Below are 21429 nucleotides of genomic sequence, written 5' to 3' on the forward strand. Positions count from 1 at the left end.
ACGAAACACGTCCACACACATCCTCCTCTATCCTATCCTCCCACACACCCCATTGGTAACCACAGTCCTTTTATCCATATTATAAAAAGGGTATCGTAAGGTATAGTTTTTTAAGACTTTTTCACTCAGCATTGTTAAGATTCACTATTGTAGTAGATCCCAGTTCAGACTGGAAGTAGCTTTGCTGAATCCAACAAGGCTGCTTATCACTGCTCCAGGTGCTGCTGTTAATAAAAATTCAAGATGCTGCTCCTAAAGCACTGGGTCTACTTGAGATAAAGCAGACCCAATGTGAGACCCTTTAAGTTAGCCTGGAGACAACTCCATCAGTCCAGTAGCAAGGACCAGGGAGTATATCCTAGGGGCACATTTTCTTGGACTGGTACAAGCAAAGTGCCCTCTTTGTGGGCTCTATTTTTCCTCCCTGCCCCAATGTACTACATTAAGTGAAACTGGAATGCAATTCTGACTGGGTCTCTTCACCTACTTTTCCAGTCGCAGATCCTGAGTCTAGAGTAGACAGAGTTATTGTTAAAGTCCCAGGACAACAGACTGGCACTCCAAGCCTTCAGTCTCTGCTCTGCCTTCCCATGTGGAAAAGCATAATCCATAGATATTGTGAGGTAGGATATGATGTATATGGTCATGTGTTCCACCTCAGTATGAATTCTGGCCCTGCTGCTTCCTAGCTGTGCACCTTGGATAAATTACTACCCTCCCTGTGCTTCAGTTTCCTTGTGTAAAATAATGGCAATAGTACCCATTTTGCAGGGTTGTTATGGGCATTAAATAAGCCCTGGTGCATAAAGCACTTCATATTATGTGCTAAGCACTGCTCTGTATCTGTGTAGTATTTTATATACATACATAATATATGTTATCATATGTATTTATATCTATTGAGAGCATTCAGCAAAAGCTAACCTAGCCTCATGGAAGCCCCTCTCTTTACCTCCTGGTTATTTCTCTTAAAACCTGATGAATAAATGAATGAATTAGGACATACCACCAATTCATGATCTTCAGCCATGAACCACAATGCTGGGTACAGGACTAAGTAAGACCACAAAATCTTGTCTTCTGAGGCCATGTCCAGAAGCAGGAAAGATCCAAATACCCTGGAAAGGAGCTGTTCTCTCAGCCTATCTTTCCTCCTTAGCACTTGGTGACCTCCATGCCCCCAAGGGCTTAGGCTGCTGCTTCTGAGTTGGGAAGCAAGTTCTGGGCTCTCTGATCTACACCAAGCATTGCTGCATTACCCCACTGTTATAAAAAAGGACTTGAAAGAACACTTTCCCAGTGAAGTGACAGGATTAACAAAGCTGTAGGCTGTGGATGTCCAACACTACTTCCCCAGCACCATTAGAAAGTAGTAACATGGTACTGTTTTTATCATCCAGTCGGAAGTAAAATATTGGCCAGAATGGGATTCTGGACCCATATGAACCCAGTCCTACCAAGACCCAGAAGACAACAACAGTGTAAACAACATCCATACTCACTTTATTTTCAAACAGAGGCGCATGTACCCAAAGAGAAGCAGGACTAAGAGCCACTGTGGGAGCTTTCTCAAAGTGATCTGCCTTGGTCTTCTGACCTCAGAACACCTCGTGATCCAATGGCCATGGGGATGGAAGTGCCCCTTGATGGTACACATATTAGAAAGGTAAATCCCCCCCATCCCTCAAAGGAGATGGGAGAAAAGGAGACAAAAGTCAATGAATCCCTGGCATACTGCCCCGGAATCCTTCCAGGGATAGTGTATGACTGACCATCAGTCCACAAATGTGAGTGGGAAGGGATGTAGGAACAAAGGATGGTGCTGGGCAGAAAATTATCCTGGATGACGTGCATCCAGCACCAGGATACGCTTTTCATTAGAATGAAGGGAGCTGACAAAGCCCTCAAAAAGACAGAAAAGAGCACATTGATTAGAACATTATCTCATAACAGAGGTGGGACCATTTCCCACCATTATTGTAAAATAACAGTAACTAATCAAAACACATATAGACCTCTTTAATGGAGTTAATAAAACTACGGCCAATTGGGAATCAGGGGTAGAGGTACTATTCCCAGGAGGAAAAACTGGGACAAAGGGAGCCATGCTGACAGGACTTTCTAGTCCAGCTCTAGGTTCTTAGAAAGAAGCCCTAGTTCAGAAATGACAGCAAATACCCATGATCACTATGTGGGGCTGAGCCAAGGTGTTAAACATCTTGAATGGCTCTCCGAACCCAAGATTATCCATATTCTTTATCCCCTCCAGTAATGTGTAAGACCAAGAAGTGTGGAACACTGGAGGTGGACATGTGGTTTTTATTTCTGGGCAATCTTAATACTTCTCATTACATCTCACAATTTTCGTGGGAAGGGAGGGGATGGCAGAGAACATGGACATCCTGTCTTGCACTGCAGGGCTCGGAAAGTGGTAAGGACATCCAGCTGTGATGGGCAGGAAGTGTCAAGGCAACAGGATGCCTTATGCCTGGGGTAGGAGTATGGTCAATGGCCCTTTTGGCCTGAGTTCACCTCCTCAAGGGGAGGTCTCCATGGAATGACCATGATTCCCAACATGGCCAGAAAACCCATCGATCCCACTCATGGGGCAGATGATCAGAGGAGCTGCACTCTTCCCTCCCGAGTAACTCAGACTGAAGTAGGGCCGGACAGGCCCACAGAAGGTAGCATGAGAGAAAGTAAAGGTGTGACACCTCTCTGTCACGTTGTAGAAGGAGACCTCGCCAGCATCATAGTCCAAGAAAATCCCCACCCGTTGGAGAGGGGTCCGCAGGGGGAGGGCAGTCATTGGGGAGGTAAGAGCCCAGTACTCTTTCCCATACCACAAGGACACTGCCCAGAATCCATTCTGGGGGGCCGAGGTTACTCCGCCTTTTCTGCACACTGAGTCTTCACAGACACCTATGGTCCACTTGGCTTTATCTCCCACCTCTACCTCCCAATAATGTCTCCCAGCGATGAAGCATGGAGAGCCCAAGACACAGGGAAACAGATTGAACCGCTCAGGGTTGTCAGGCAGGTCCTGCTGGAGGTAACTGTACCGCACTTGCCGCAGGTTATCAGAGAGGATCAAGCTGGGGTAGGCCGTGTCTGGATCCAGAGTCACATCCACTGCAGAGGAACAGAAGGGCAGAGGAAGGTCAGCCGAGCACCTGGAAAGCCCACTCTGAACACCCAGCTTTTCTCCTACCCCTAAGAAGAGAATAAGAGCCCTCCAACAAAGGTACATTCATCTTACACTCAATTACATCCTGAAATTGACATTCCAAAAATTACTGCTTGGATTAGCCAGTTACTTCTTTTAGCTAGGATATATTGAAAGTACTGAAATTTTTACCTCCATTTGCTTTTTCACATCTTAAACCACAATATCCATTATTAAGCTGAATTTGAGGTTTTCTTACATGTATGTCCAATCCCTTAATCTAAGTCTTGGGGACCAGAAGTTTCACAGAATACAGAATTTAGATAAGACAGGGTGTGGTATAGCACTCTACAACCAAATATCAACAGATCTGCTGTGAAACATATGAATGTTCACATTACGTCGGATAAAGATACTAGTCCCACATGCATCTTACAATCATGTGGTGGTTTCCTGTTTTAAAATCACTGGCATATATTCTCTCATTTGCTCTTCATACCTGGTTCAGGAGGAAGATTCCCAAACATTCTCTCTCTGAACCAAAGCTCAGCTAGGTTGACTGATTCCCACAAAAGGCTGATGACAGGCAACTGGTGGAGGTGACCAAGAACCCCAGAGGCTTGGTTTTTGGTTCAAATATCTGTTCACAACAGTTGTCCATTTTTTCCCTCATGTCATGGGTATACCTCATACCTCCAACCAGACATTTAACTCCAAGGATAGGTCAGTGTCTTATGCTCTTTTGTTCCCTCTACAGTATCCTGCGCAACATTAGGAAATGTAAGACATAAGCAAAGTATTCAATTAATACTTGTTGAAAGAATTAAATATGGATTACAGCCAGGGGATATCAATGAAAGAAGACCCGTTGTATGTAGAGTCCCTCTGTTCATGAGGAGAATCTCATGAAACAGAAGGCGGTCCTGTGACTATGGAAAGTACAAACCTCAGTTCTGAGTACCTATGGGGTCATAGATTTACCCAGTGTCTCTGAACCTGAGGTGAAGGTGATGGTCAAGGAGAGGGAGAGTTTCAACACTTGCTCTGAGGCACAGAGAAGGGATGACAGCAGATTCCTCTTAGACTGTCCCTAGCACTCAGAGTAAGAGGTGAGCTCAGTAGTTTTGGAAGGATGACTGCCTTCTGTAAACCACACAATGCCCAAGGCTAAGTGGGTAGAGCAGCATACCAGTGTACCAGCAGTGGCAGTGCTCTACTTTTTGGAAACTGTAGTTTCACCTCTATAATCCTTCACAGCATCTGAGTTTGATTTCCTCCTATTCAAAGGTCCATGGTTTCAGCTCTGAGGCATTTTAGGAGGCAAAGATATTATAAACACATAGAAACAACTGATGTATTTTTGTGATTATTATCATTTTTCATACATGTAACCTAAAGGATCCTAATTTAGGCACTTTACAAAATCATTCACAACAGTAGTTACGTTGATAAGGATTTTTACTCCTTTTTCCAAATGGTTTTGTCTCCTATCACCCACCTGAGTATAACTGGGCCTCTCTCAATTCTAAAAAACAAAAGAGAAAAGAAGTTACAGAAGTCATCTGAATATTTCCAGGAAATACCTAAGAGACGGAGCTTTGGTTAGAGTCATCATAAAGCAATGGTTTCCATTAGACACCCCAGAACCCCTGTTGTCAGTCATGCACTGATTTCTTCATACAGTGTATGACTCCATCTTCCAGCCTAGAGCTCAAAGGGAAGAGGGATTGGAAACTTTGGGCAGAAGGATAACCACACGCCCGAGATTGGTAGCATATGGGGCCAAACTGAGCCAAGATTAAGGATTCCACCCTCCAGTGGGCCAGCTGGCTCTGCAGGGGGAGATGGAGGTTCTAAGTCCGCATCATACATAACTCTTGGCTTTCATAAGCAACCTGTTCTAGGGGATGAGTGGTTCAAGTGACATCCACTACCAAGCTGGAGCAAACAAGAGCATTTGCAGTAAAATGCATTTACAGTTGAAAAAGCATTTTCACAGATACGTTCTCAGTGAGCCTTTTAAGTGGCAGGAGAAGAGTAGGAAAAATAAATGAGAGTCACATCAAGGAACGTCATGCCTGAGCTTCTGGTATTAAGTGGAGTTTCTCCCTGTTTTGCTTGTGAGCATTCCCTAAGTCTACATTGCTAGATGTGAAAAAAGTATGTATCTGAAAAGATACAATGCAAATAAAGTTTTAGCAAATACAGGAAATTATCAGAATTATGGGGATTTGTAATTTGTACTAAATGAGAAAAGGGATTACCTACATATAAGGATTTCAGATTCTACCAGGCTGCCTAGAATTTTAGCATTTAGTATACAGCCATATGTGCTATATGCTCATATGTGATCATGAGCAGAAAATTTTGTATTAGGAAGAGCATCCCTTAAATACCTTGAACATTTTATTTAATAAACATAAATGTAGGGTTCATTACATGTCAGGCTCCATTCTAAAAGGCTTTAGAAATGGTAACTAATTTAACTTAATCCTTACAACCTTGTGAGGTAAGAGCTACTATCCTCCTTATTTTACAGATGAGGAAATTATAGTGTAGAATCCTTACCAAGTGGCAGAGCTGGGCCCAGGACCCAGGCAGCCGGACTCCTGAATCCCTGTTCCTAACCATTTCCCTCGAGGTGCTGCCTCAATCAGTGCTGCTTGATTCCTCCTGTCCTGGTCAGCACCAGTGCCCACACGCAGCAGAAACTCTATAAATTATAACTGCAAATACTAGCTCAAATGAAATGTAGCTAGGATAGTTTCTGTTGATTCTCTTTCTCAATTAAAAATAATTTTAAATAACCAAACTAATTCTGGATTAATTATTGGATTGCATATTTTTCTCCTCCGTTAATGTAGATTAAGAAATGAGTGCATATAGTTAAAAGGCTTCAAATTGAAACAAGAGGCTATTAATTGAAAAAATTAACAAAGCAAAAAGGAAGATGTAAAATATCAGGGGAGGCCGGCCAGTGGGTATCGCGCATTCCCATTTTCCCACACTTTAGTGCAGATGTTCATCTTCCCAGGAAACTTCAATGTCAAAAGCCCATTAAGTAGAAAAATTTACCTTGGATTTTCTCCATATCTGACTGCATTTTTTCTAAGGGGAGAAAAGAAGATGTTTAGCTTGCATCCCATTATCTGGCTGGAAAATACATCCTCTCAGGCAATATAGTTATTGAGAGCATAAACCCTCATGGATCCCTCTTCTCACATTACCTGTGAACTGCTTTAGACTCTCAGTCAAGAACAGACACTTCTGGGCAAAAATGTGGATTTTCTCTTGCAGATCTGGAGGTGTGATCCAGGGTTCAGGGATCCTGATTCTTTCAGCCCTAAGTTTAAAAAAAAAAACAACAAAAAAACAAGTGAATCCCTCCCCCAACTCCACAACCTTTCAGGGTCCAGGACAAACCTGGGCTAAACTGGCCAACACAGGTGGACAGTCTTTAAAAGCAGCCACTCTAGCCTTTTTCCTATTCTCCTTCTAGACTATGATCCTCTGGACCAGAATAGGAGAGACATCTTATTCACCTTCTTATTCCCCCACAGTACTAGCTCCTCGCTTTTCACATGGCATGTCCTCAAAGATTTACTGAATTAAACTGAATATAAGCCTGACCTTGCCAGAAAGCACTAGATTCCATGATAAAGTCCTTGATATTTGTGGTGGGCAATGACCCATAATCCTCAGGTTCCCAAATATGGCGAGAATGACATCTTCAGACAGACAGGTACTCTCTGGACAATACCCAGTTACCCACCACCCCCCTCAAGGGGTCTATGGCAAAGACTGGCTGCTAGTTGCCCACCCAATATGCCTTCTCCCATCTTCCAAATTTTACTGGGTTCATGCCTGACTGGTCTAAATTTGACCTTGTGACTGAGTTCTGGCCAATGAGAGGTAAGAAGTATCTTGTGGTAATTTGAGAAGTCTGCTTAAAAAGGAATGTGGGGCTTCCCTGGCGGCTCAGCAGTTAAGAATCCGCCTGCCAATGCTAGGGGACACGGGTTCGAGTCCTGGTCCGGGAAGATCCCACATGCCACGGAGCAACTAAGCCCATGCGCCACAACTACTGAGCCTGCGCTCTAGAGCCCGCGAGCCACAACAACTGAAGCCCGCGTGCCTAGAGCCCGTGCTCCACAACAAGAGAAGCCACCGCAATGAGAAGCCCGTGCACTGCAACGAAGAGTAGCCCCTGCTCGCCGTAACTAGAGAAAGCCCGCGCGCAGCAACAAAGACCCAATGCAGCCAAAAATAAATAAATAAATTTATTTTTTTTTAAAAAAGGTTTCTGGTTATATAAAAAAATAAAATAATAAAATAAAATAAAAAGGTATGTGATGTGACTTATCTTCTTCCTACTGGTTAGCATTCTAGGAACTATCTTGGACTGTAAGAATGAGGACTGTATCTTACAGATGGCAGAAGGGTAGATGGAAAGAAACCTCAGAGTCTGATGATCACTGGAGCCACCAAACCAGCCCTGGGCTACCTACTTGCACATTTTTTAATGGTGACAAAATTTTAAAATTATGTTTAAGCCTTAAGCCAATGACATTTTGGGTTTCCTAACTCAGAGAGCCAAACCCAAACCTTAATGTCCCCAAATGCTAGAATCTAAAGGATCTATCTCCCTGTTAGTTCAGAGCTAGACTGGTACCAAAAAGTAAAAGTAGCAGTAAAAGTGAAGGGAATATTTGTTGGGGTCACTTGGCAGGGACTAGTACAAGTTCCAGCTCATCACCATCCCATCTCAGCAGCTCTCAAAAAGCTCAGTTCTATCAACAGTTCTGTCCACATAGCCCTCCCAGCCATCCTACCCCATCTATGTGCCACCCCCGCCCCCGTATCTCCTCCAATGCTCCTGCATAATCAAGCTGCATTTCCTCTAGAGGGTTTTCACCCTTCAGGGTTTTAATTAGCTTCAAAGTTCACTTCCCTCAAAGTCAGGCTCCGCCCCAGTAGGCACCAAACATTATGCCCCCAAGGGCTAACCCATTTGTCCTTGCCATCCAACCCTGAAAACATAATTTAATCTTGGCTTCTTGCACATTCTGGGCTTCTCCTGCTCGGTCATGTCCCAACTCCCAGGTAGCTCTTCCTCACTTTCCATCTGACGATACAGTACAGAAATAATGAGAACAAGAGCCAGAATCCAGGTAACTCATAACTCATTATATAACTGAGCTGGTCTCACTTTTCTTAGACCATATTTTCCCCATTACAGAAAAAAGAGAGAGTCAGAAACAGACACAGAGAGAAAGAGATAACAAAAAGAAAAGGATTCTGAAATGTTTAGGAAACAAAAACTATAAAATACCCTTGCACTTTGCCCAAGTCCCTGTAAGTCTCTACCCTCTCCATAGAAGTGTCCTCATAAACCGCCAGCACCCTCCCAAATGGACCCCCTACTCCACCCCTTACCCTCATAATTTGTCAATAATTCCTGAGTTTTACTGAGAAGAGCTGCACTTCATCTAGTTATTTGCACACTAGTGACTTGGTTCAGGGACAGGCAGGACATGTGTCAATTTGGTAAGATGTCCTCAGGCTCTGGGCTCCTTCCAGAATTTCTAAGTATGAGGGAAAATCTTTTCAGGCTTGATTTAGCACGGGGGAGAGAGAAAACTGTACCTGTTCAACGTGTCTCCGATGTCCTATAAGAGAAAGGAAAAGGATAAGCATGAGAAATCATTCCTAACTTTCATTTTCTCTCACAGATGTTTGCTGAAAACCCAACTATGGGGTGGCTCTCTTGGGAGAAACCAGGGAGACAAGGAGTACAACGCACAGTCCAGGAGCTAAAAACCGGGCAGAGGAAACTGGGATGCACACTATTTGCTATCCTAGCACTTCCTGAGCTCTCCTCCTGCACACTGGTCAAGGATCTCAAGATTTCAAATTTACTGACTCAAGCATCCCACGCTTGGACCACAACTGCCTGCCTGTCTAGCTTGATTTCTTTGACTTATTACTGTGAAATCATTTCAAATACATAGAAAAGCTGCTAGTACAAAGAGCTCCTGTATACTCTTTTTCCCAGACATATTTATCTTTAGGATCATTTGAGAGGTCATTGTTTATATTATATCCCTGTACCCCTTTATGATTCTGCACCTCCTAAGAGCAAGTACATTTTCTTTTATAACTATAGTACAGTTATCAAACTCAGGAAGCTGAATATTGATACATTTGTATAATCGACAATCCATAACCTAATTTAACTGTCTTATTAATATTCTTTACAGCTACTCCCCTCCCCACTCAGGTAATCCAGGATCGTTCATTGCATTTTTATGATGACATGTGTCTATAATCTGGAGTGGCTCTTGTCTTTTGTTGACACATTGCCTTAACACTAGCTAATTATTTTGTAGAATATCTCTCCATTTGGGTTTCCCAGATATTGCCGTCACGATTAAACTAAAGTGCACTATCTTTTTTTTTTTTTTTTACTTCATTTATTTATTTATTATTTATTTTTGGCTGTGTTGGGTCTTTGCTGCGCGCAGGCTTTCTTTAGTTGCAGCGAGTGGAGGTTACTCTTTGTTGTGGTGCGCGGGCTTCTCTTGTTGCGGAGCACAGGCTCTAGGCGAGCGGGCTCAGTAGTTGTGGCGCACGGGCTTAGTTGCTCCGCGGCACGTGGGATCTTCCCAGACCAGGGCTCGAACGCGTGTCCCCTGCATTGGCAGGCGGATTCTTAACCTCTGCGCCACCAAGCAAGTCCTCAAGCTGTATCATCTTCAACTAGTGTACGCTGTTTGCTTCTAAATAAACATGATATTCACTTGTCCCTTATTGGTGATATTTTATAGCTACTATTTTTCCTTTTGTAATTAACAAGTAATCTAAAAGTGATACTTTGAAATTATGTTAATATGCCAGTCCCTATCGAACTCCCCCTCCCCTTAGATTTAGCATCTGTCGACAATTATTGTCTAAATTAACTTTTAATATGATAGTTGCGAAATGATCATTTTCTACCTGCAAAATTCCTTCTAGCGCTTCCCTGGTGGTGCAGTGGTTAAGAATCCGCTTCCCAATGCAGGGGTCACCGTTCGATCCCTGGTCTGACAAGATCCCACATGCCACGGAGCAACTAAGCCCGTGCGCCGCAACTACTGCCACAACTACCGAAGCCCACGCGCCTAGAGCCCATGTGCTGTAACAAGCCACTGCAATTAGAAGCCCGCACACCGCAACAAAGAGTAGCCCCTGCTCGCAGCAACTAGAGAGAGCCCACGTGCAACAACGAAGACCCAACGCAGCCAAAAATAAATAAATAAATTTAAAAAATTCCTTCTACATTACTTAGTCAACATTCTACTGGAAGGAAGAATTTTCCCTTATTTATTATTAGTATGGACCCATCAATTCGTACTTTATTCAATGGGTTATAATCCATCACTGTTCTTATTTATATTGGTGCTCAAAATATCCGAAATTTGGCCAGAGAGTGTCTGTCACTCTTTCTCGTATCTCCTCTCATCACATTCTCCCCATTCCCATTATTTTCTGATTTATCCTTCCAGTCTTTCCTTTGCAAAAATAAACAGATACATGTATTTTCCAATTATCTCATCTTTCTTACACAAAAAGTAGCACACTCTATATTTTGCACTTTGATTTTTTTCACTTACCAATATATTATAGAAACCACTCTGTATCAGTTCATAGGTATATTGCTTTTTCTTTTTTTACAGTTGCCTAATATTCCTGTGTGTATGTGTGTGTACCTACGTACAATGTTAAATACAGGTAGACAATAGTGAACATGTTGCCCTCTTCCTGACCTCAGTGGGAATGCTCTAATTTTCCCCCATTAAGTAAGATTCAGCTTACTTTTCAAATGACTACTACCATGACCCCTCTTCCCCATAGAGTCCACAACCCCTCTTTTTTCTCTACTTTTCCTTATCATCCAGTTTTGTTTTTTAAATAAATATATTTATTTATTTATTTTTGGCTGTGTTGGGTTTTCGTTGCTGCACGTGGGCTTTCTCTAGTTTTGGCAAGTGGCGTCTACTCTTTATTGTGGTGCGCGGGCTTCTCATTGCTGCGGAGCACAGGCTCTAGGCGCACAGGCTTCAGCAGTTGTGGCATGCGGGCTCAGTAGTTGTGGCTCACGGGCTCTAGAGCACAGGCTCAGTAGTTGTGGCGCACGGGTTTCGTTGCAGTTGCTCCGCGGCATGTGGGATCTTCCCGGACCAGGGCTCGAACCCGTGTGCCCTGCAGGCGGATTCTTAACCACTGCGCCACCAGGGAAGTCCCTATCATCCAGTTTTGATTTCACGGTCCATGTGTTCAAAAATATTCTCACAAATACCTTCTACCTTAAAAAAATGGGCAAACCTATAAAGATACATAGCAAATTAGTGGTTGCCACTGGGTAGAAAGGAATGAAGAGTGACTGTTTAATGGGTACGAGGTCTCCTTTCGAGGTAATGAAAGTGTTCTGGAATTACACAGCTGTGATGGTTGCACAACACTGAGTTTACTAAATGTACTAAGTTGTACACTTTGAAATGATTAAAATGGTGAATTTAGGTTATGTATATTTTATCACAATCAGAAAACAAAAAACCAAAAAACAACAAAACAAAAACCCCAAATTTTGCAAAGCCCTAATCCTGGATGAGCCCAACTACCTGCTCTCCGTATGCCTGGCACCAGAGCAGTCACAGTCAGAAAAAGCAGGGACAAGAAAAAGGTCACACAACTGGGCAGACAAGTCCCAGTATAAACTGACGTTCACTGACCAAGTAATTCTAATACATCTCACAAACCAGATGGCTTTCCCATACTCTGAAACAATAATTTCAGAACTTTCCCACATTCTTCAAAGCTCATATTTTCTCTAACGCCTGCTCAATGGGAGCAGATGGTCCTGCTTTCTAACTTCAAAAGAGAATAAGAGCCAACGGGGGACTTCCCTGGTGGCGCAGGGGTTAATCCGCCTTCCAAAGGTGGGGACTCGGGTTCAAGCCCTGGTCCGGGAAGATCCCACATGCCGCGGAGCAACTGCAGCTAAGCCCGTGCGCCACAACTACTGAGCCTGCGCTCTACAGCCCGCGGGCCACAGCTACTGAAGCCGTGTACCTAGAGCCCGTGCTCTGCAACAAAGAGAAGTCACCACAACGAGAAGCCCGCGCACCGCAACGAAGAGTAGCCCCCGCTCACTGCAACTAGAGAAAGCCCAGGTGCAGCAATGAAGACACAACGCAGCCAAAATAAATAAATAAATAAATAAAATAAATTTATTAAAAAAAAAAAAGCCAACTGGTTTTAGCTACCAAAGTGCACAACCTGCCTGCATCTACCTGCCCCCACGGTCCTTTCTTCCCATACAACAGAGGATCTTCCAAAACTAAGTCCCACACATATGCTTTAGTTATCTTTCCCTTCTGCCTTCTCAGAAACAGCACATTAGTGATTAGTTCATCCTTATAGCTTCAGTAATTTTCTTCACCTGAATCCTTACAACATAGGTGCTCCTTTCCACATTTTCTTTTAAAATATGTTTAGCTAGTTTCTTTAAGCATCCCCTCCCCATAAAGCCCCACAATCCTACCTCATCTCCAAGTATTTTTTTTAATATCTCCTTCACAGTCTTACTTCTTGAAATAGTCATTTACTCTTCCAGTTTCCATTCACCCTCTGTCACCACAACTCTCCCTCATGCAGCTCCTGACCAAATTATTCCACTGTGGTAGATTATCAATGATTATCTGAGATGAAAATCATTGAGATGATAATGATTATTATCAAGATTATCAATGATGCCCATGTTTTTAAACCAAATGGATCTCAGCCCTTATATTATTTCACCTCAACTGCATTAGATTCTGTTGTCCACTCCCTCCTTCCTGAAACATTCTTCCTCCCTGGCCACATTCTCTGGTCAATTGTTCCCTTTGCAAGCTCTTCCTTCTCTCCCTGGCAATTAAATATTGGTGTTAGTTAAGGCTCAAGATTAAGACTTCTCGTTTTAATCTAAAGCCAGGAGTCAGTGAACTTCTTCTAAGGAAAAGGCCATACAGTCTCTGTCACAACTTTTCAACTCTGCTGCAACAGACAATACGTAAATAAATGGGCGTGGCTATGTTCCAATAAAAAGTATGGATAATGAAATTCAAATTTTATATAATTTCACATATCATGAAATAACATCCTTCTGATTTTTTCCCAACCATTCAAAACTGTAAAAAGCATACTTAGCTTGCAGGACATACAAAAACAGGTGGTGGGCCATAATTTGCTGACCCTAACCCTATCCTATCAGCCCCTTTTTAATGGCATTTATCAACACCAATGATACTTGTTTGCTCACTTCTTTATCATATGATCTCAACATTAGAATTTAAATTTCAGGAGAGCTTATTCACCACTTAATTCAGGTGCCTAGACTAGTGCCTGACCCAGAATAGACAATTCATATGCATTGAATGAACAAATGACAGTCAGGCATCAGCTCATTTCCAGTGGTCTTCCTGGGTTGGGCGTATTGCAGTTTTATCACCTGCACTACCAAGACTAAATCACAAGACGGCTTGGGCTGACCACTCCCGCTCAAGCGTTTCTTTGTTTTGTGGCTGTGGTAATGCACACATACATGTTAAAATTACAGGATAACTGGAGTGAGGAAGGTCTTTAAATGGCATGTGGGCCAAACCCCTCATTACATAATGAGTAGATGAGGTCACTGAGGCCCAGAGAGGTCGAGAGCCTGTGTTCAGACTACTTATCAGTGCAGGACAAGCCTGGGCATTAGGCCTCCCTTTTGCCCTTTCCATGAGACAGTGCAACTGACTAACCCAAGCTGTGTCAACCAGGTCCTCTATTGTACATTTCCCCTCCAACGTGCCCAAGAGAGAGCTTGGCAAGCCCCTGCTACTCCCACAGAGTTGGCAAGGCAGTAGGGGGTCCTGGATACTGCTTGGCAAAGAGAGAAGGGAGACCTTTTAGCAGGAGCTGTCTTGGCAGGGCGCGCTAAGCCTTACCTGCAGGAGCTCCCTGGTGGGCTGCTGCTGCTTCTCTTCCAGCTGGGCGATCAGGTTGCTGAGGTGGGAGATGTTGCAAGAGAACTGAGTGATGGCACCATTGATACTGTTGTAGATGGCCAAGTCTAGCTCCTCGAGACGGGCCAGGAGGCGATACTCATGCTCCTTCAAGGAATGATACAGCTGCTCAAACTCCCAAACGATCTTCTCCCTCTCCATCTGGGTCAGGCTCTGTGTGGATGACAGGGAAGGGCAGTGAAGAGAGGAAAGGCTACTTCTAGAGCCCTTCCTATTTCTCCCCCAGCTATCCACCCCAAGACCTCATCATTTCATTCAGGTATACTATTTACTGTGCAACAGTGATGCACACGCACCTTGTTTATAAATCCTTTTCATAAGCTTATACTTCTCCTGAGCGGGACAAGTCTTTCAATGCATAAACAATACAATATAATCTTAGAAATGAAAGAGTCCTTAAAGCTCAACTAATTCAGTGCTTTGCAAAGAGAACGCCATTGGCACCCTGGTGGGGGGACAATTCTGCCTGCATGGGACTGTTCTTTGCATTGCAGGACATTTAGCATCCTTGCCCAACCCTCCCCAATCACTCCAACCAAACACCCACACACCACTGGAGAGGAGGAGAGGGCAGTACTCACCTCGCTGAAGAACCAAAAGTCTAGTCCAATCTACCTATTTCACAGATGAGGAAACTGAGGCCTAGAGAGGTTGTATTACTCTCTCCATCTATTCAATTGGCTACTGACAGAGCCCAGAAGTATGTCCAGGTGCCCTGATTCTCAAAGAAGGGCTGTTTCCCCCCTTTGACAATCCCCCCACAGAGGACACAGTGGTGTGCTTAAATGATTTAAGTCCACTCAGGCTCACTAGAAGATTCTCCTTCCATCAGACCTATTTTCAAGCAAAGGGAGCTGAGGTCTCAGTGGATTTTGTGAGCAGAACAAGTGGTGGGATCTTACGGCATCACGGGAATAAGTTCCCAGTCCAAAAGTTCTTTACTACACCCTGGCCAGGACCGACAGAATTTCTCACAAGATGGTGCTAGGCACTACTAGTCTAATAAGAGTTTGCTTTTCAGATGCAAATACCTCTAATGGATGGGAATTTGTAATATTTTATTTATTGTTCAAAAGATGCTTAAACACTTAGATGGTAGACATGTAAGTATATATTATAAAAGTCTCTATTTTTTTTTCCAGAACAAACCCCCCCAAATATCCCTATCACAAATTAGCACATGAGTCACTTGCTAAGGCTTTGGGAGACTAGGGGAAGGGAACAAACTGAAAAGTTCAGAACTGAACTGTCAAGAAAAGGAACATTCCAGCAAGAAGCAACAGTCGGGCTTACAGAAAGCCACTGTCAGCAACTGTCTGCAGAATGGTACAAAAGGAGGCTAACTGTGCCCAAGAATTTCACCTGCATTAGCTTTGTCAGGGATCAACCTTGATCTGCACAAAGCTAGCAGATGACACTTTTGATAGGTCAGATCTCTAGGGGTTCTAAACTCAGCTATTCCATCCTTTCCCCCAAAATGTGGGAATCCCTTGGTTCTCCAGGTGAATTCCCAACTGCCATATAAGGTTGTTCCACCCACACCTAGAAGTTCTGGGCGACCTGACTGCACAAGGTTAAGGGGAGTTTAACAGCCTTACAAAAAAAAGAGAGTGACCGGCAGAACTGATATTACCTGTGAATTCCAAAGAACCTTACCAAGAGCTCAGCTCGTGCCTGTTCCCCCTGTGCCCGACGCCTCTTCTTTAAGTCTTTCACTCTTTTTAGGTGGTCCAGCTGGTTCTGGATTTGCTCCTAAGAAAAGCAAAAACAGGTGGGCAGTTCAAGATTAGGCAGACCATAGCATCAATATGGCTATTCTGCTTATCACACGTGCAACCCACATTCCTGATGCCAAGTTCCTGGTTAGAGCCTATCCTTGGACCACACTGCCATCACCAGGGCACAGGGGTCACCAGACCTCTCCTTTGGTAGTTTGTATCTTAAATGGTGGGTCACCTACCTGCCCTTGGAAGGATACTGCATGGCTTAGTGGAAAGGTGAATGGACTAGGAGGCTTTAAGTTGTCGCTCTTTCACAGACGCGTACTGAGAAAATGAGTTAACTTCTCTTATTTTCCTCTGGTGTGACATGGGCAAACACCACCTTCTCAACCTACTAGAGGGTTATCACCAGTGTGAGTAAAAGAATATTTTTGAAAGCACCATAAATGTTAAGTGAATAATTTTGCATGAATGTACTCACATTTAAACATGTACATAATTGTGTACATATTCCTGCAGTCCTCAAACACACAGATCATGCACTCCTTGAATGTTGCCTTACAACTGTTTTATATTTAATACTTTGTTTCCACGTTATTGTTTAGCTGTGCCAGTCTGTTGGTTCAAGAGTTCACAAAGGGATCCACACATCATTTTATTTCACTCAATCTTCATAACTGTGTTATCTCCTATGAGTCTCACGGTGGTTAAATGACTTAGGTAGTAAGGAGCTCGTTCTTTTCCGTGAGCTTCTAGAAGAGGACGGAGCACAGGGAAGTGCTGGGGAATGGAGAGGTGATGGGCCTCTGCTTGATGTGTATACAGCCAGTTAACGTCCGACTGTGTTTTGTTTCAGATCATCTAGGAGCCGACAGGAGTGCGAGCGTCTCTGAAGCTTGTCGTTGTGGACGTGGTTTTACGCATATCTTTTATACCGTCAAGAGGGGTCTCCATGGGCCGTCTTTATGTATAACGTGCCCGTGAGCGGGTAAACATAGAGGCACATAAGGAAATGAGAGTGGGGGTGGGGAGACTTCTGGCTTCCTCACCAGCTACAGGTTTTCCTCCCAAATCTGAGTGCCGAGGCTCTGGAGCGGACAGAGAGGAAATGACGGCTGTGAACCACACGTCCGGCTCAGCCATTTTCTAGGCGGAAAAAAGGAAGCCCCTTTGGCTCTCTCCTCCCTTTGTCCGACTCGCGCTCCGGCCCCTCCCCGCCCCGCACGCCCGGCCCTCACCTTGAAGCCCTCCACCGCCTCCTCGAGCGGCAGCACGCTGTGGCCGCGGTGCTCGCGGGAGCGGTCGCACACCACGCAGATGGGCATCTGGTCCTCCTCGCAGTATAGCTTCAGGGGCTCGCGGTGTTTCTCGCACACGCCCATCTCGCCTCCGGGCCCCGACGGCCGCTCGGTGCGCAACTGCTTCACCAGCTGGGTCACGTTGGCCAGGTGCCGGTTGGGCCGCATGTGCCGCTGCGGGAAGGTCTCCCGGCACTGGGGGCACGACACATTGGTCTCCGCCGCGCCCCAGCAGCGGGCGAGGCAGGCGCAACAGATGTTGTGGCCGCAGTCGAGCATCATGGGCTCGACAAAGTACTGCAGGCACACGGGGCAGGTGGTCTCCTGCTGTAAGCACTCGGCCACGCTCCCGGAGGCCATGGCGCGGGCCCGCGGGGGCGCACGGGCATGGGCCCCGGCGCCCAGCCCTGCGCGGAGCCCAGCTGTACCGCGCTCCCTCCCGTTCGCTGCTTCTGGGCGGCGCCGGGAGGCGAGCCCGGCTGACGGAGGGCGGCTCCTCCCCGGCCCTGATCCCAGACGCGCCCGCGCGCTGGAACCCGGCGCCGCTGCGCCCGGCTGAGGGAACGTGGGGGTATTGCGACCCCACCTAGCCCAGCGGCTATGCGAGGGGGCAGCTGGTCGGGCGCCGCCGGTTGGACTCGCAGAGCCAGGCGCTCAGAAAGCGCAGGACAACGTGGCCGCGTCCGAGCGGATCCCGGCAGCCCAGCAGACCTCACCCCGGCGCGAGCGGAAGGGGCGGCTCGGGGGCGGGGCTTGGCCAAGGCCTCCTGCGCACGGCAAGATTTCCTGGACTCAGGCCTGGATGATTTCCTCCGCAGAGGACCGGGGAGGCCTCGCCGCCCGCCCTGGGGCGGAACGCGGGGGCGCGGGAGCCTTGGATACCGGTCACAGAGGCAGGCGGTGTCCGCGGGGTGCGGAGGGGACAGGGTATCCCCTGCCTGCACGCTCCGGGCCCGCCGCCGAGCTTCCGCGGCCCTGGGGCTGGATCCCTGGTCTTTTGTTGGGTTTCCTGTCTGGTGCCCAGGCCTCAGCAAAGGCGAGAGAAAGCTAGCTTTGTGTTGGTGTGGTAAGAAGAGATATCTGGCCTCCCCGGGAGGCCGGAGGGATGAGGGTTGCAGACTGAGCCCCACCCAGCCTGTGAGGAGCTTTATCAAACAAACCCTATTTACAGGCGCTCGCAATTCTGTTTCGAAAAAGAAAGACTTAATTATCAGGCGGCAACATTTCTGTGACAGAAACAGACAAGCCCAGTTCTGCTGCTTCCTATTGTGCCTAAGCAAAGTGGTTTACCATTCTGAGCTTCAGTTTCCTCTCTGGTGAAATGGGAATAATTATACCCCAGCAAGGAGGGAGACTTCCTTACAACTTTTATTTTTAAACCCTAAGTATGTTTATCCATTAAAATAATAAAGTACCCACTGCATAGAGCTGTGTTGAATAGAACCTAAACATGCTTGCTCCTTCCTGAAGTATAGGGAGATTGGTAATCCTGTGGGTGACACAGGCTCTTTTCATTATCCAGTAAACTTAAAAAAATTTTGCGTTGTTCCCTCATCCCTACCTTGGTTTTTCCTAATTTCCTTTGCTATTTTCTCAGTATTGTCCTTCCTCTAGATTTAATTGAATTTGGGCAGGCTTGCCTGTGTTAATTTAATTTCCATTACTATACCTTGACCTAAATGATTTCAGCAATGTCAGTTTGCAAATGTGTTTTAAATGAGTTAGTAACTGGTTGAATGTGACCAATTCCACCAGTTTCCCTGTTTCTAGTCTTTTTCTCTAACCTATTTACATAACACTTCAATAACTCTTACATGTCTGTCAAGGTTCTAATTCAGGGCACACTTTTAGAATAGGAAGTGATGTGTGCTCTCACATAGTCCAGCATACTTTATATGTCAAGTATAAAGTATACATAAATAAACTGAGATCAGATACTTTAGTAACTCCTTGAGGACAGAGACTTCTCTCCAGACCTTCTATGATCTCCATTACGCCTTGCACATAGATTTAATCATATGAAAGGACTTCAACACTTGTTGAATTATTAGACTAATAATCAATTAACTTAATGATTCTACTGTCACATTTTATGCATACTTCTTATCTTTATCACAGTTATTCATTTGTAAAGGGTGCAAACACAAATGCCTACTGGAGACAAGAAGGTAATTTAAATGAGCAGGCCAGTCCAGGGTCACAATAGAGAAAGATGGGGACAGCGAATAACTGGAGGACAGATGAGGCAGCTACTTCTCATGGAGAATGTGAGCCCAGCATATTGCCAAATTTTTGATTTTCAAGAGAAGGCAGAAATCTAGAGATTTATGTGAAATTGATTGACTTTCAAGTGTTGGAAACTAACTAAAAATTGTAAAAATCATCTCTGCAAGATGAAATTGACCTCCTCACCTCCAGTTTGGGACTTCTGGTACAGCTATTTGTTTTAATAAGTGCTTTTCAACCTTAACACAACATGGTAGGAACTGTCATTGACTACTTTATAGCCAATCTCCACTCCTTCCTTAAAGTTTTATTCCAGGTAGCAATATGCCCAGCTGAAAGATACTTCCCAGGTGCCTTTACTGCCAATACTGTGGTATATTCATGAAGGCAGCTCTGCTGTATGAAATCTTGTCCAGCTGGTTATGGATGTGCTCAGGAACACTAACTCACCTAGCGCTTCTTTCACACTTCAACATGGCCCTGAGATTGTGGGTGGCTCGTGATATCTATGTGGAAGGTTTTGGGTGGTCATTCTGAGAAAGCTTCTTAAAGGAAGACTACTCAGCTGGAAAGTATACCCTTTTAACATTCCCCCTTCCTAATTCTTCCAGCCTGGAATGTGCACATGATGGTGGGAGGTTGCCCAGCTGTCCTGGACCATGAGACAATCTTGAGGATGGAAGCCTGCACTAAGATGATATAGTAAAAGGTAAAGAAGCCTGGGTCCTTATTCACTGCAGAGTGCCTGCATCTAATTATATATGTAAGAGAGACTAAAGCAACTGTCCTGTTTAAGCCACTTATTTGGATTGTCTGCATATGCAATGGAAACTAAACCTAACTAATAAATACAATTTTTATTAATAAAGTGTTTTATTTTAAAATAAATTCCCACCTATTTAAAAATAAATTCCCTATCAACACAACCTATCTGCCCTCAGGGTGCCAGTAATTTCTGTTAGTATTGGCTAACTCCAGAGGATACTCTTCAGCCTTTATCTTAATGTTCCTGAGGCATTTGACACTGTTGACCCCTTTCTTCTTGGACCATTCTTCTTCCAGGCACCAAACTGAGGAGAACCTGATAAGGCCTAAGATATTTCTGCTTCCACTCTCTCCTCTTTTATCTGTCTTTACCAAGTGATGCTAAAGTTAGTCTGGAAATATAAAAATAAAAAATAGGAAAAACACAAGGCTACAATAATTAAAGTAAGAATAAGCTGATAGATCAATAGAATAGACTGGGAACCGAGAAGTAAACCCAAATCTTGTTCTCAAACCCAAGTTCCTGTGCCCGACGAACAGTGAGTTTAAACAAACCAAAATGTCAGAATTTGGAGCAGAGAAATGTTTATATTGCAGGACCAAGCAAGGAGAACGGGTGGCTCGTGCTCAAAACCCCTAAACTCCCCAATGGTTTTGGAGGAGAAGTTTTTAATAGGCAAAATTTGGGGTGAGGCCTGCAGGGTGTGTGACTTTCTTCTGATTGGTTGGTGGCGAGGTAACAGGGCAGGCAGTGCTCCAGAAATCTTGTGTTCAGCTTGAAGTTACCATCCTCCACCTGGGTGAGGACCTTAGTTCTGGCAGAAGAACTCAAAGATGTTGTCATGTATATTCCTTGAGGAGGAACCAGGACCCTGCTCCAAGGATGCACTATTGTTTCGTGACTGCTCTTCCTTTCCTTCTTCATTCCCTCCCTTCCCTGATTAGCAACTTTTTGAATCTGCTCTTTAAAACTCAGGGAGGCTCAAGGAGGCTGAATGAAGTCTATGGACACAGGAAGGGTTTGTACCAGGGAGGGCCCCACAGGTCCTGCCTCATTTCACAGGGGAAAAGAACAAGTTGTTAATAAACATGTGGAAAGAAGTTTAACTCACGATTAATAAATTAATGTGATGTTGCTTTTAATTTATGAAATGAGTAAAGAC

At 44.7% G+C, this 21429-nt stretch overlaps 1 protein-coding gene across 1 annotated transcript; it reads right to left on the reverse strand.

Moving 5' to 3' along the window:
• Positions 1-1482: 1482 nt before the first annotated feature.
• Positions 1483-17709, reverse strand: TRIM27 (tripartite motif containing 27). The gene is made up of 8 exons (XM_036869544.1): positions 17216-17709; positions 15913-16008; positions 14179-14409; positions 8813-8835; positions 6394-6509; positions 6242-6274; positions 4665-4691; positions 1483-3132 (listed from the first exon to the last, which is right to left on the reverse strand). Exons 1-8 carry the CDS (start codon positions 17633-17635, stop codon positions 2537-2539), a joined length of 1542 nt encoding a protein of 513 aa, XP_036725439.1. The 5' UTR covers positions 17636-17709; the 3' UTR covers positions 1483-2536.
• Positions 17710-21429: the final 3720 nt, after the last annotated feature.

Source organism: Balaenoptera musculus, chromosome 11 (genome assembly GCF_009873245.2).
Source record: "Balaenoptera musculus isolate JJ_BM4_2016_0621 chromosome 11, mBalMus1.pri.v3, whole genome shotgun sequence".
Taxonomy (NCBI): domain Eukaryota; kingdom Metazoa; phylum Chordata; class Mammalia; order Artiodactyla; family Balaenopteridae; genus Balaenoptera; species Balaenoptera musculus.

What these genes read in the sequence shown, in the direction of transcription:
- TRIM27 (XM_036869544.1), bottom strand. Translation starts at nt 17,635, where the DNA reads ATGGCCTCCGGGAGCGTGGCCGAGTGCTTACAGCAGGAGACCACCTGC. An exon ending in CCACCAGGGAGCTCCTGCAG is followed by an intron (nt 8,836 to 14,178) that starts GTAAGGCTTAGC and finishes TTTCTCTTATAG; the next exon opens with GACATCGGAGACACGTTGAA. An exon ending in AGAGGCCCAGTTATACTCAG is followed by an intron (nt 3,133 to 4,664) that starts GTGGGTGATAGG and finishes GTTCCTCTGCAG; the next exon opens with TGGATGTGACTCTGGATCCA.